This window comes from Bubalus kerabau, chromosome 10 (genome assembly GCF_029407905.1).
Source record: "Bubalus kerabau isolate K-KA32 ecotype Philippines breed swamp buffalo chromosome 10, PCC_UOA_SB_1v2, whole genome shotgun sequence".
Lineage (NCBI taxonomy): Eukaryota > Metazoa > Chordata > Mammalia > Artiodactyla > Bovidae > Bubalus > Bubalus kerabau.
The window spans coordinates 84,667,596-84,681,513 of NC_073633.1; the positions used below are offsets into that span (position 1 = coordinate 84,667,596).

At 40.1% G+C, this 13,918-nt stretch overlaps 1 protein-coding gene across 14 annotated transcripts in view; it reads left to right on the forward strand.

The window, feature by feature from the left end:
- Window positions 1–13,918, forward strand: part of RAD51B (RAD51 paralog B) — a 618,412-nt gene that overhangs the window by 30,365 nt on the left and 574,129 nt on the right. For all 14 annotated transcript variants that reach the window (XR_008699624.1, XR_008699625.1, XR_008699626.1 and 11 more), the window contains exons 5-6: window positions 372–508; window positions 13,681–13,800. Coding sequence is in view for 11 of the 14 variants with exons in the window: in XM_055538418.1 (XP_055394393.1) it covers window positions 372–508; window positions 13,681–13,800 (257 nt within the window). In the remaining 3 variants the exon portion in view is untranslated. The remainder of the gene's footprint in view (window positions 1–371; window positions 509–13,680; window positions 13,801–13,918) is intronic.

The window sequence follows — 13,918 nt, forward strand, 5'->3', positions numbered from 1 at the left end:
GCCAGAATACGGGAATGGGCAGCCTTTCCCTTCTCCAGGGGATCTTCCCAACCCAGGGATTGAACCCAGGTCTCCCGCATTGCAGGTGAATTCTTTAACAGCTGAGCCATAAGGGAAGCCCAAGAATACTGGAGTGGGTAGCCTATCTCTTCTCCAGTAGATCTTCCCAACCCAGGAATTGGACTGGGTGTCCTGCATTGCAGGCGGATTCTTTACCAACGGAGCTATCAGGGAACCCTTAAGAGTTGTATTAACAGTGTTCCCTTTGGGAACCCAGGTTAGTTGAACTGTGGCAAGTTCTTAAAAGGGTTTTGCTTTAACTAGATTGTAATGTTTATACAAATAATATTTTTTTCTTCTTATTTTTTTAGATTACAGGTCCCCCAGGTTGTGGAAAAACTCAGTTTTGTATCATGATGAGCATTTTGGCTACATTACCTACCAACATGGGAGGATTAGAAGGATCTGTTGTGTACATTGACACCGAGTCAGCATTTAGTGCTGAAAGGTAGGAGATTTTATTTTCTATTATAATGCTTTATTTTTGTAACATATACAGCATAAAATATTTACAAACAGGTTAATATTTACTTTTGAGAATATAGAGTATCGTTAATAGATACAGGTTAAAGGAATTTTCTTTTTAAAATTGACACAGGAAGCGTATTCTTTTTTTTCAGACTTTAAACTTTTTGTTTTAATTTGATGTATAGCCAATTAACAATGTTGTGGTAGTTTCAGGTGAATATTAAAGGAACTCAGACATACTTATCCATGTATCCATTCTCCTTCAAGCCCGGCTCCCATCTAGGCTGGCACATAACCCTGAGCAGAGTTCACTGTGCTATACAGAGGTCTTAACCTTCCTAAAGTCCCTAACTCTCCAGGAAACATTTTCTTTTTGCCTTTTCTATCCCTTTGTTATGGTTTAAAGGGAGTTTCTGGATAAGCTGTGTTTTTCACAAAGTCAGGAAGAAACAAGTTTAAGAAACAGAGGGAGAAATGTAAGTAGAAAATGGAGAAGAGGGAAGATTAATAAGAAAGACAAAAGGTAAAGTGTTTTGTAAGTAATTTCTAGTTGGAAGTAAAATATTTGTGAATGAAAAAAATTGCAATTTTCAAAACATTTTTTATTGAACATTATTTTACTTTAATCTTTGAAATAATGTGGTATTAAATGCAGGAAATACTGATAGTAAGTATATGCATGCTTAGAAAGAAAAGATTTCCTTAATTTGGCAAGGACCTTTGTTTTAACATTCTGTGAGAAAGGTATTCAGTCATTTATGTAATTCTGTAAATCTGAAGATAAGTCTGGTCTCCTCTTCTGCTACTCTGATAGACATTCATAGACAGGAGTGCTTTATACATCTGGAAACTGATTCAATTCTGTTTTCTTAGCCAAGGTGTAGTGTAGGTATAGTTCTTTGAGTCTTTCTCTAATTGTATCACAATGAATCTTCCTTATTTTTCTCTAAGAGTACTACAAAGATCAAAGTGTATTCCCTGACCAGGTAAATTCCAAATTTTGCCTAGAGCTTGTTTGCTTTGTTCTACAAATGGCACCCCACTCCAGTACTCTTGCCTGGAAAATCCCATGGACGGAGGAGCCTGGTAGGCTGCAGTCCATGGGGTCACTAAGCATGGGCATGACTGAGCGACTTCTCTTTCACTTTTCACTTTCATGCATTGGAGAAGGAAATGGCAATCCACTCCAGTATTCTTGTCTGGAGAATCCCAGGGACAGAGGAGCCTAGTGGGCTGCTGTCTATGGGGTCGCACAGAGTCGGACATGACTGAAGCAACTTAGCAGCAGCAGCACACTTCTTGATAATCTTTTCTTCCTAAGTATATACCACTGGTTTGTCAGCTGTTTAAGTTTGTGTTACATCTTTGTATCTTCAAAGCCAAATCCTACAAGTGGCACATACTGGCTACTCAGAAAATATTTGATAAATGAGGGAATTGACAAGTGTTACTCTCAGATCATGGAATCCAGATACCATTTCCTACTAAAAGGAACTAGGGTTCCATAGGGAAATGGCCAATTCTAGCTATGGAGCAGAAAGTTTTTGTTTTTTAGTAAGAGGCAAAAGATTTATTTGATCTGAAGTTCAGTCAGAGTATTAGGAGGTTTATAAGTTGAATCTGAAACATCAGATATCAAGAGAGCTATCAAAGACTACTTACAGGAGTATCAGAAGGACTTAAGAATCAACCTGAGGAGCTCACACTAGCCAAAGATGAAACAAATTGTTTACCAATAGAACAATAATAGAAGTAGACTAAGATACATGAAATATATTTAAATTCATGAGTCTGTAATATTAAGAATGAAAAGCAACAAATTGATCACCCTTGGAGAATTCTGGAGATCCAACTTATTATTTTGAAAATGGGTTTTTATAAAAAGGGAAATTAAGCATTTATTCTGTTTTCTATATAAATATTACTAAGTAGCAGCTGCTGCTACTAAGTTGCTTCAGTTGTGTCCGACTCTGTGCAACTCCATAGACAGCAGCCCACCAGGCTCTGCCATCTTTGGGATTCTCCAGGCAAGAACACCGGAGTGGGTTGCCATTTCCTTCTCCATACTAAGTAGCAAATATGTCTTTTTTATAGACAATAAATGAAGAAGAAATAATAGAATATCACCAAATTATAAACCCTAAAAATCTAATGGATCTAGGCACTGAATATTGTGATATAATAAATATGTGTTTTGTAGTCATCCTGGTTCCTGTCAAAAGAACTTCTAAAACTTTTGAAATTTCCCAAGTGATAGAACTGAAAGAAGCATCATTTGTATTCATAATTACCCCCTTTCCAACCATACTTGATTTATGCTAATGAGATGACTCTTGATGGCCCTCTAGATTGCATCCAAATGGAACTGATTGCCAGAGGAATCTGTCATGTAATTATAGGTTTGAACTTTCAGTCCTACCTCCCCAGTCTCTGAGCAGGGAAGAAGGACTAGAATTGGATCAATCAGCATTTCAATCATGCCCATGTAATGGAATCTTCCAAAACTCTCTAATTGATAGAGTTTGTAGAGCTTCTGGGTTGGTGAACCTGTTGAGGTGTTGGGGGCAGGTGGTGCTCTCAATTTATTGCTGGCTGGTCTGAAGTAACAGAGGTCTGGGACTTGTGATTGATGTCTGAGGTCAGGGCAGTCTTGTGAATCTGAGCCTTTAATCTGTGTGGTCTGAGTTAACTCCCAGTAGTTGTGTTAGAATTGAACTGACTTGCAGGACACACAGTTAGTGTCCATAGGGAATTGGAAAATTGTTTAGTATAGAAAACCTACACATTTGGTGTCAGAAGTGTGAATAAAAACGGTTCATAAACAGAAAAGCATGCTAACATCACAAGGCAACCAGCCATTTTGGTACTTCCTGATGGAAGAATAATCAAATCAGAAAGTGATCAAGGTTTCAGATCCAATGACCAGTTTACAGGGGCTTCCAGGTGGTGGTGGTGGTAAAGAACCCACCTGCCAATGCAGGAGACGTAAGAGATGTGGGTTCGATCCCTGGGTTGGGAAGATCCCCTAGAGAAAGAAATGGCAACCCACTCCAGTATTCTTCCTGGAGAATCCCATGGACAGAGGAGCCTGGTGGGCTATAGTCCATAGGGTCACAAAGAGTTGGACACTGCTGAAGTGACTTCAGTCACTTAATAATGTTTCCTAACTCACAAGGAACTTATGAAGGTCATTTGAAGACAAGGATTGAAATTTATATTGTTTTTACTTTTCTAGTCTATTCTTCACAAGGCTTGAAAAGTGTAGTCATCTAGTGCTAGGGTCAGATCGAATCAAAGGTCCCGATGCTCTTTTGTATAGATGTCAGACTTGTGTTCTTATAGTGCCTTCTGGAGTTGGACATAGCGGGTTACAGAGTGGCACCAGCTCTGTCCTGCTTGGTCATGTTTCATTTTTGCTATTACAAGAGTGTTTGATGTTTGGTGTTGCTGGGAAGGGTAGGTCAGGAAAGCTTTGTCCTGCAAGCAGTTGAATACCCAAAGAATAGTGGCTTAAACAACAAGAGGTTTACTTTTTCTCTTATAGCAGGAAGACTTGAGTTGCTGGCAGTGGTTCTGCTTCTCAGTGGTGGTAGAGACCTAGGGCTGGTACATTTTCGGCATTATATCCATTCTGTGTTCCAGTCAGTGAGATGAGAAAGAGCCATTATATCTTAATCAGGAAAGTATACTTTTCAGAATAGCTGCCTCTTCTCTGCTGATTTTCTTTTCATGCTTTGGAATCCTTCTCCAGATTTCTCAGTTGGTCACCCTTGCATGCAAAGGAGGAGGGAAAAATCAGGGGAGAAATATTTGTAACAAGTCTGATGGGGCTGGTTAACATTACTGCCTGAGTGAAATTGAGGTTCCCACATTGCAGGAAAGAAGTGGAAATGGATATTGGTGGGTAATTAACAGTGTCTGCCACAGCTGGGATAGTTTATGGACTTGGAAAAGATATAAAGCAGGAAAAATAAGACTGAAAAGGGAATATTTTTAGCTTTCTGTATGTCTCTATATGGAGCACTCTCTCCATTTTGTGTTTACAAACAACTTGTTGGAAAAAGGCAAATGAGAAAGTAAATTGAAGGATTAATATGATGGAAGATTAAAAGATTCACATCTAGGGAATTTAGGGTAAGTGGAAAATATTTTCTATCAATAAATTGCTGAATATCTTTTTATCAAGGAGGAGGAAAACAATAAATAGAATGAAAAAGAATCAATAAAAGTAAAAAATTTTAAATTTATTTTAAAAAAAGAAACCCTTGTGGGTGATGTACTAAAAGCACTTTGGAATGAATTGGGATGATTAGTTATATATATTTTTTACAACAGTGCACTAGCTAGCTTATTTTTATATGACTTTGAGCAGTATGTTAATCATACATGTTCATCACAGACTGCAATTGTATTTCCATACTGTTAATAATTAGATAATAGTATGAAAATCAAAGTCGCTCGGTTGTGTCTGACTCTTTGCAACCCCATAGAGTATGCAGTCCAGGGAATTTTCCAGGTTAGAATACTGGAGTGGGTAGCCTTTCCCTTCTCCAGGGAATCTTCCCAACCCAGGGATCAAACCCAGGTCTCCCATATTGCAGAAGGATTCTTTACCAGCTGAGTCACAAGGGAAGCCCAAGAATGCTGGAGTGGGTAGCCTATCCCTTCTCTAGTGGATTTTCCCAAACCAGGAATTAAACCGGTGTCTCCTGCATTGCAGGAGGATTCTTTACCAACTGAGCTATCAGGGAAGCCCAGATAATACTATAGTCTGGTGCTAAACCCTCAGGTACTTAGAGACTGCCTTGGGGAGAGAGGAATGTGGCAGAATTCTGAATCCCCTTCTTCTGATTGATTCAGGAAAAGTCTGTTTTTATTTGTTTTACCTATTGGATTTCTGATTAGGGTCTGATATAGTTTTAGATGCTATATACTGTATACACCTTGAGAATATGGATAAATAGATTAGTGACCTGTCTATGGAAATTTTGGCAGCCATGAAAATTCCAGTATACATGAATTGAATAAATACTATATTGTCCCTATTGGGGATAATTGGAGAAAAAGATGGAACTGGAGGTTAATAATAAAAAAGGAAGGTAATATGAATGGTCAGTAGTAATAGTGATTTTTTAAATAAAACTTTGTGAGAAATAAAATGGATAAAGGAAAATAAACCCAGGTCTTAGGACTGCAAGTGGATCTGTGTGTGAGAAAGGCTGAAGGATCTGGGGAAGCCGGAGATCTGGGGAAGCTGGACTCAGGTCCCCGGAAGGTGGCGACTTGGGGAGGAGGGATATAGAACTGGAACTGTAAGAGGTGGAAGTGGACATTACTGAGTTGTCATGAAATCAGAAGAGCTTGAAAACCAAGGAGAAAGATGTAGTGCAATAGGGGATGAAGACAATCAACTAATCACAAAAATGTAAAATTATAACTATTATAACTAAGTATGCAGAGGAGAGGTATATGTTGTGTTGGTACCATGTGGAAGCAATGGCCAAGCTTAGATCTGAAAGAAGTTTTCTACTTAGGGTGCAAGTCACTTCTGAGGGTACCGGGTACTTTACCACTGCTGCTGCTGCTGCTGCTAAGTCGCTTCAGTCGTGTCCGACTCTGTGCGGCCCCATAGACGACAGCCTACCAGGCTCCTCTGCCCATGGGATTTTCCAGGGAAGAGTACTGGAGTGGGGTGCCATTGCCTTCTCTGACTCTACCATTAGTGCCCTTTAGTTCCTACCAAACTACTCAGAACATCAGTCTTTCTGAACCAGTGAAAGAGGGAGCAACATGTAGTGGTAGTGATAGCTTGACTTTGGCTGATTCTGATGGCAATGGCAGTGTAGTCTTAGGACCGTCTACCTACTTGATAGTTAGTATGAAAGTGAAAGAGGGGAGTGAAAAAGTTGCTTAAAGCTCAACTTTCAGAAAACTAAGATCATGGCATCTGGTCCCATCACTTCATGGCAAGTAAATGAGGAAACAGTGGAAACAGTGGCTGACTTTATTTTTCTGGGCTCCAAAATCACTGCAGATGGTGGTTGCAGCAATGAAATTAAAAGATGCTTACTCCTTGGAAGGAAAGTTATGACCAACCTAGATAGCATATTAAAAAGCAGAGACATTACTTTGCCAACAAAGGTCCGTCTAGTCAAGGCTATGGTTTTTGCAGTGGTCATGTATGGATGTGAGAGTTGGACTATAAAGAAAGCTGAGCATGGAAGAACTGATGCTTTTGAACTGTGGTGTTGGAGAAGACTCTTGAGAGTCCCTTGGACTGCAAGGAGATCCAACCAGTCCATCCTAAAGGAGAACAGTCCTGGGTGTTCATTGGAAGGACTGATATTGAAGCCTAAACTCCAATACTTTGGCGACCTGATGCGAAGAGCTGACTCATTTGAGAAGACCCTGATGCTGCAAAAGATTGAGGGCAGGAGGAGAAGGGGACGACAGAGGATGAGATGGTTGGATGGAATCACCAACTCAATGGACATGGGTTTGGGTGGACTCTGGGAGTTGGTGATGGACAGGGAGGCCTGGTGTGCTGTGGTTCATGGGGTTGCAAAGAGTCGGACACGACTGAGCAACTGAACTAACTGACTGACTAACAAATCCAGGATCTTTGATCCAGGAGACAAACAGTAAGGGAGATAAATTCCCTTTTACCAGTTTATGAGATAGCTTCTTGAGTCTGATTAGGTTTTTCTTGGTTCACTTCCAGCTCTCCTATCACTTGTGAATCCAGGTAAATTAGTGGTGAGGGAGATCCTGAAGATTTCTGTGATAGAAAATAAAAATTATTCATAAGTACTTATTATCACTAAAACAAAACTTTGGAATATTCTGAAATCTGTAAGGAACTAATAGATTCACATTATTATACTTAGTAATACCACAGTACTAAGCAAGTACATACTGAATTAATGAACAGGAAAGTATTACACGTGTGCAAGAAGCTTTGAGAAACCATAAACATATTTCAGCACATTTATTATGCTAGATTTCAACTAGAATTTTGAAAAGCTTTTTTTTTTTTTTTTTTTTTACATTAAGCTTGTGTTTTGTTTCAAATTGGCATGTGGTCACTAATGTAAAGCTTTTAACTTTCTTTTTATATGAGAACTGTGAAGTAATAGGGGAAACTAATAACAGAAACCTTGATCTGAATTCAGTCTTCTTCACTTTCAGTTCAGTTCAGTCGCTCAGTCGTGTCTGACTCTTTGCGACCCCATGAATCACAGCACGCCAGGCCTCTCTGTCCATCACCAACTCCCGGAGTTCACCCAAACTCTTGTCCATCGAGTCGGTGATGCCATCCAGTCATCTCATCCTCTGTCGTCCCCTTCTCCTCCTGCCCCCAATCCCTCCCAGCATCAGAGTCTTTTCCAATGAGTCAACTCTTGGCATGAGGTGGCCAAAGTACTGGAGTTTCAGCTTCAGCATCATTCCTTCCAAAGAACACCCAGGGCTGATCTCCTTCAGAATGGACTGGTTGGATCTTCTTGCAGTCCAAGGGACTCTCAAGAGTCTTCTCCAACACCACAGTTCAAAAGCATCAATTCTTCGGCTCTCAGCTTTCTTCACAGTCCAACTTTCACATCCATACATGACCACTTGAAAAACCATAGCCTTGACTAGACCTTATCTTGAATACAGTGTTACTAATTACCTGAGCTGTTCTCTCGGTCAAGTCATTATCTCTTATCGGGATGACTGCACTAGCTGATCTTGCTGTCACCCTTGCCCCTCTGTGCCCTATTCTCCATTTGGTAGCTAGAATAATTGTTCAAAAAAAAAAAAAAGAAGTCAGGGTTTTCCTTGTGGCTCCGTGGATAAGAATCCACCTGCCAATGTGGGAGACACAGTCCAGGAAGATCCCACATGCAGCAGAACAACTAAACCTGTGCACCACAACCACTGAGCCTGCAGTCTAGAGCCCGGGAGGCGCAACTGTGTGAGCCCACACACCCTAGAGACTGTGCTCCTCAATAAGAGAAGCCACCATAAAGAGAAGCCTGCACACTGCACCTGGAGAGAAGTTAGAGAAAAGCCCGTGCGCAGCAACCAAAACCCAGCACAGCCAAAAATAAATAAAGAAATAAAATTATTTTAAATATGTCATATCGTGTCAATCGTGATCGTAGGTTTCCTATCTTAGTGAATAAAATCTAAAAACAAAAACAAAACAAAACACCCGCAAACATAAAAATCTTTTGTGTCTTTGGCCCCTGGCTGTCTCTTCGACCTTATTTCCTTTTATTCTGCCTCCTGGTTTCTGTGTTTCAGCTACTACATTAGCCCCCTTGTTTATTCCTCCAGCACACTAGGTATCTTCTCACCAAAGAGTGGACTTGTGCACTTGCTGTAATTCTTTATTCCTGTGTGCTGTTTCACTGGATAGCCATATGGTTCATTTTCTCATCTCCTTTAAACTTTGGCTCAAATGTCAGTTTATTAAAGAGGCTTTCCCCAACTACCTTCCATGAAATAGCCCTTACTTCCTTCTGTTACAATGTGTTCTCTGATCCTGACTCACTTTTCTTTAAAGCACTTATCATCTGCCATATATATTTATTTGTCTTTCTCAGTAGCATGTAAGTTCCATGAGGGAAGGATTTTTTTGTTTTGTTGTTTTTGTTCACTGTTGTATCCTTAGCACCTAGAATGGTACCTGGCATATAGTGGTGATGGTTTAGTCACTGAGTTAGGTCCAACTCTTTGTGACCCCATTGACTGTAGCCTCTCAGACTCCTCTGTCCATGGGACTTTCCAGGCAAGAATGCTGGAGTGGGCTGCCATTTCTTTCTCCAGTGGGTCTTCCCCACCCAGGGATTGAACCTGGATCTCCTGCATTGGAGGCAGATTCTTTACCAACTGAGCTACCAGGCATATGATAGGTCCTCAAATATTGGTTGAATGAATGAATATTAAGTGCACCTTTTGGAAAGAATGCTTTTTATAAAAAAGACATCCACTAGATGGCATTGCTTTCAAATTTTTTGTAATTAATGTCCGGGAGGAAAAGATAAGATCTTTTGCTTGCTGTATCCAAAAAGACCTTTGTAATAAAGATTGTCCTAGATTAATGTGAGGCCTACAGAATATTACATTTATATTTGGTTTTTGATTTATATGTATTTTAGATACAGTTTTCTAAAGTAAACATGCGGAGAAGCTTATAGGAAAACAACAGCATATTGGTATGTAATAGCCATAAGATACCGTTACTTAGCGTGGTTAACTGTGATGTCCATATAGTTCATGTCCACACACTGACCATCCTGCTTCTGAGGGGCCTACATGCAACAAGAGAGCAGAAATAAGTTCCAGAGTCTTTCACTACTCGAGCCACCAGTTGAAATCAAGCCTAGTGTTAGAGGCAGGAAATTGTTGTTGTCTGTCAGCTGTTCAGTTGTTGCCGCCAATGAGTTAAGTACTCTCATCTCATTAGGTACTCTCAGTCCGGTTCCTAATCAATTGAAGATCCAAATATTAAAAAAAACCCTCCCTGTTTCCGGCAGATGTCACCATCACTATCCTGTTGAAAAGCAGTAGGCTCCAAGGGTCAGAGTTTTTTAGCTGACTTCTCTGACTAGCACTTAACTCAGCAAATAGTTTTTCTAATCAAGAAATTTGCATATTTTCCCCAAGCTGTTAAAATCTGCCCATTCCGCCTTTGCCCGTGTCACGTCATTTCTTCTTGCTTTCATCACTTACTTCATTATTTGTCCAATCCCTATGCCTACCTCTCTCAAGTACTTCTCCTGAATGGTCAATTGATCCATCTTGTTCTCACTTTGACGGATCCTGGTTCTCAAGCTGGAATCGGGGTTGCCAGGAGAAATATAACTAATCTCAGATATGCAGATGACACCACCCTTATGACAGAAAGTGAAGAGGAACTAAAGAGCTTCTTGATGAAAGTGAGAGGAGAGTGAAGAAGCTGGCTTAAAAACTCAACATTCAAAAAATGAAGATCATGGCATCTGGTTCCCATCACTTCATGGCAAATAGATGGGAAAACAATGGAAACAATGAGAGACTTTATTTTTTTGGGCTCCAAAATCACTGCAGTTGGTGATTGCAGCCATGAAATTAAAGGACGCTTGCTCCTTGGAGGAAAAGCTATGACCAACCTAGACAGCATTTTAAAAAGCAGAGACATTACTTTGCCAACAAAGGTCCATTTAGTCAAAGTATGGTTTTTCCAGTGGTCATGTGTGGATATGAGAGTTGGACCTCTTCTTGGAACTCACTATTTAGAAAGGAAAAGTGTTTTTTATACTTTTGTATCATTAAATGGGACATAAAATATAGGATGGTTTTAGTGTTTACAGTCATTCCTCCCAGTCATCCTTGGATGATTAAGTTTTGGAGCTGCTAACTATCAGAGACAGAGACAGTTACACTCGAAGATTTACATTTTTAACCAGAAATATCTGAAATTTCTAGTATTACTCCATTTCTTATATTATTAATGGTAAAGTTGCATCTGTTTCAACTTGTCACCTCTAATGCTCAGCCTACCCCATATATTTGATCTAGCTTTGAGGTGAGAATTCAGTGTTTAGAAAATAGTTTTTTTTTTTTTTTTTTTCTGAAGGAAATGATGGGGTTCTCTTGTGGTTCAGACTATAAAGAATAGGCCTGCAATGCAGGAGATCAGTATTTGATCCTTTAGTCAGGAAGAACTCCTGGAGAAGGGAATGGCCACCCACTCCATTATTCTTGCCTGAAGAATTCCACGAACATAGGAACCTGGTGGGCTACAGTCTGCTGCTGCTGCTAAGTCACTTCAGTCGTGTCCGACTCTGTGACCCCATAGATGGCAGCCCACCAGGCTCCCCCGTCCCTGGGATTCTCCAGGCAAGAACACTGGAGTGGGTTACCATTTCCTTCTCCAATGCATAAAAGTGAAAAGTGAAAGTAAAGTCGCTTAGTCGTGTCGGACCCTCAGCGACTCCATGGACTGCAGCCTACCAGGCTCCTCCGTCCATGGGATTTTCCAAGCAAGAGTACTGGAGTGGGGTGCCATTGCCTTCTCCGGGGCTACAGTCTATGGGGTCTCAAAGAATCAGACGTGACTACTAAGCACAAAGGCAATGTGGATAGCATCCATATATTTAGAAAATAGCATCCTGTTTACAAAGGAGCAATTAGATAGTATTTATTTAGTATGTATTAAGCTTTAATTGATAAATCATATTTTTCTGGTCTGAGACATGGAGATTTACTGATATCTGATTATTAGAATAATATTCAAATATATATTTCATTCATGAAATTGAAAGCCTTTACTAAACACATCTTATAGGTGGTAGTCAGATGGTCATTTATAAAATAACATTTTTGTGTTAAACCTCAGAGATACTGCTTTCTCAGCACTAGATGAGATCTAAAAGCCCTTGCTGGGCTCATGCTCTGACTGGTGATCTTTTAGGGATTATAAAGAAGGGCTTCCATTCCAAAAACATATACAAAGCCATTTTGCTTATACCTGCTGTATTGATAAGGCTTTTTTTCTAGTGTTACTTATGGCTTATGAGTTTCCTAAATAAAAGTCATTAGAGGTTTAGTAGTGTAACCAGAGATCAAATTGCCAACATCTGCTGGATCATGGAAAAAGCAAGAGAGTTCCAGAAAAACATCTATTTCTGCTTTATTGACTATGCCAAAGCCTTTGACTGTGTGGATCACAATAAACTGTGGAAAATTCTGAAAGAGATGGGAATACCAGACCACCTGATCTGCCTCTTGAGAAATCTGTATGCAGGTCAGGAAGCAACAGTTAGAACTGGACACGGAACAACAGACTGGTTCCAAATAGGAAAAGGAGTACGTCAAGGCTGTATATTGTCACTCTGCTTATTTAACTTATATGCAGAGTACATCACGAGAAACTCTGGGATGGAGGAAGCACAAGCTGGAATCAAGATTGCCGGGAGAAATCTCAATAACCTCAGATATGCAGATGACACCACCCTTATGGCAGAAAGTTAAGAGGAACTAAAAAACCTCTTGATGAACGTGAAAGAGGAGAGTGAAAAAGTTGGCTTAAAGCTCAACATTCAGAAAATGAAGATCATGGCATCTGGTCCCATCACTTCATGGCAAATAGATGGGGAAACAGTGGAAACAATGGCTGACTTTATTTTTTGGGCTCCAAAATCACTGCAGATGGTGACTGCAGCCATGAAATTAAAAGACGCTTACTCCTTGGAAGGAAAGTTATGACCAACCTAGATAGCATATTCAGAAGCAGAGACATTACTTTGCCAACAAAGTTTCGTCTAGTCAAGGCTATGGTTTTTGCATTGGTCATGTATGGATGTGAAAGTTGGACTGTGAAGAAGGCTGAGTGCCGAAGAATTGATGCTTTTGAACTGTGGTGTTGGAGAAGACTCTTGAGAGTCCCTTGGACTGCAAGGAGATCCAACCAGTCCATTCTGAAGGAGATCAGCCCTGGGATTTCTTTGGAAGTAATGATGCTGAAGCTGAAACTCCAGTACTTTGGCCACCTGATGCGAAGAGTTGACTCATTGGAAAAGACTGATGCTGGGAGGGATTGGGGGCAGGAGGAGAAGGGGACGACAGAGGATGAGATGACTGGATGGCATCACCGACTCAATGGACAAGAGTTTGGGTGAACTCCGGGAGTTGGTGATGGACAGAGAGGCCTGGCGTGCTGCGATTCATGGGGTCGCAAAGAGTCGGACATGACTGAGCAACTGAACTGAACTGAGCGTGACCTTAAATATTGACTTATTTAAAAATTTTATTACAATTTTAAAGGTTACTATCCATTTATAGTTATTACAGAATATTGGCTATATTCCCTGTATTGTACAATACATCCTTGAGCCTGTCTTACACCCAATAGTTGGTATCTTCAACTCTTCCACCCCTGTACTACCCCTCCCCACTCCCCACTAGTAACCAATAGTTGTTCTCCGTATCTGTGAGTCTGCTGCTTTTTTGTCGTATTCACCAGATTGTTGTGTATTTTTTAGATTACACGTGTACGTGATACCATAGTGTTTGTCTTTCTCTAACTTATTTCACTTAGCATAATGCTTTCCAAGTCCATCCATGTTGCTGCAAATGGCAGAAGATATTAACTATTGTTGCTTGTGCTATTTTTTCCCTTCACAGACTAGTTGAGATAGCAGAATCTCGTTTTCCCAGATATTTTGACACTGAAGAAAAATTACTTTTGACAAGCAGTAAAGTTCATCTTTATCGGGAACTTAGCTGTGATGAAGTTCTACAAAGGTATGCTGTTTTAGATTTTGGCATGTTAGTAATACTTTGAAGATTTATTCTTTTGTTCTTCATGTTTTCAGCTTCTGAGTGAAAAAAAGTCCCTACATATTAGGATTAAGAGAAAAAT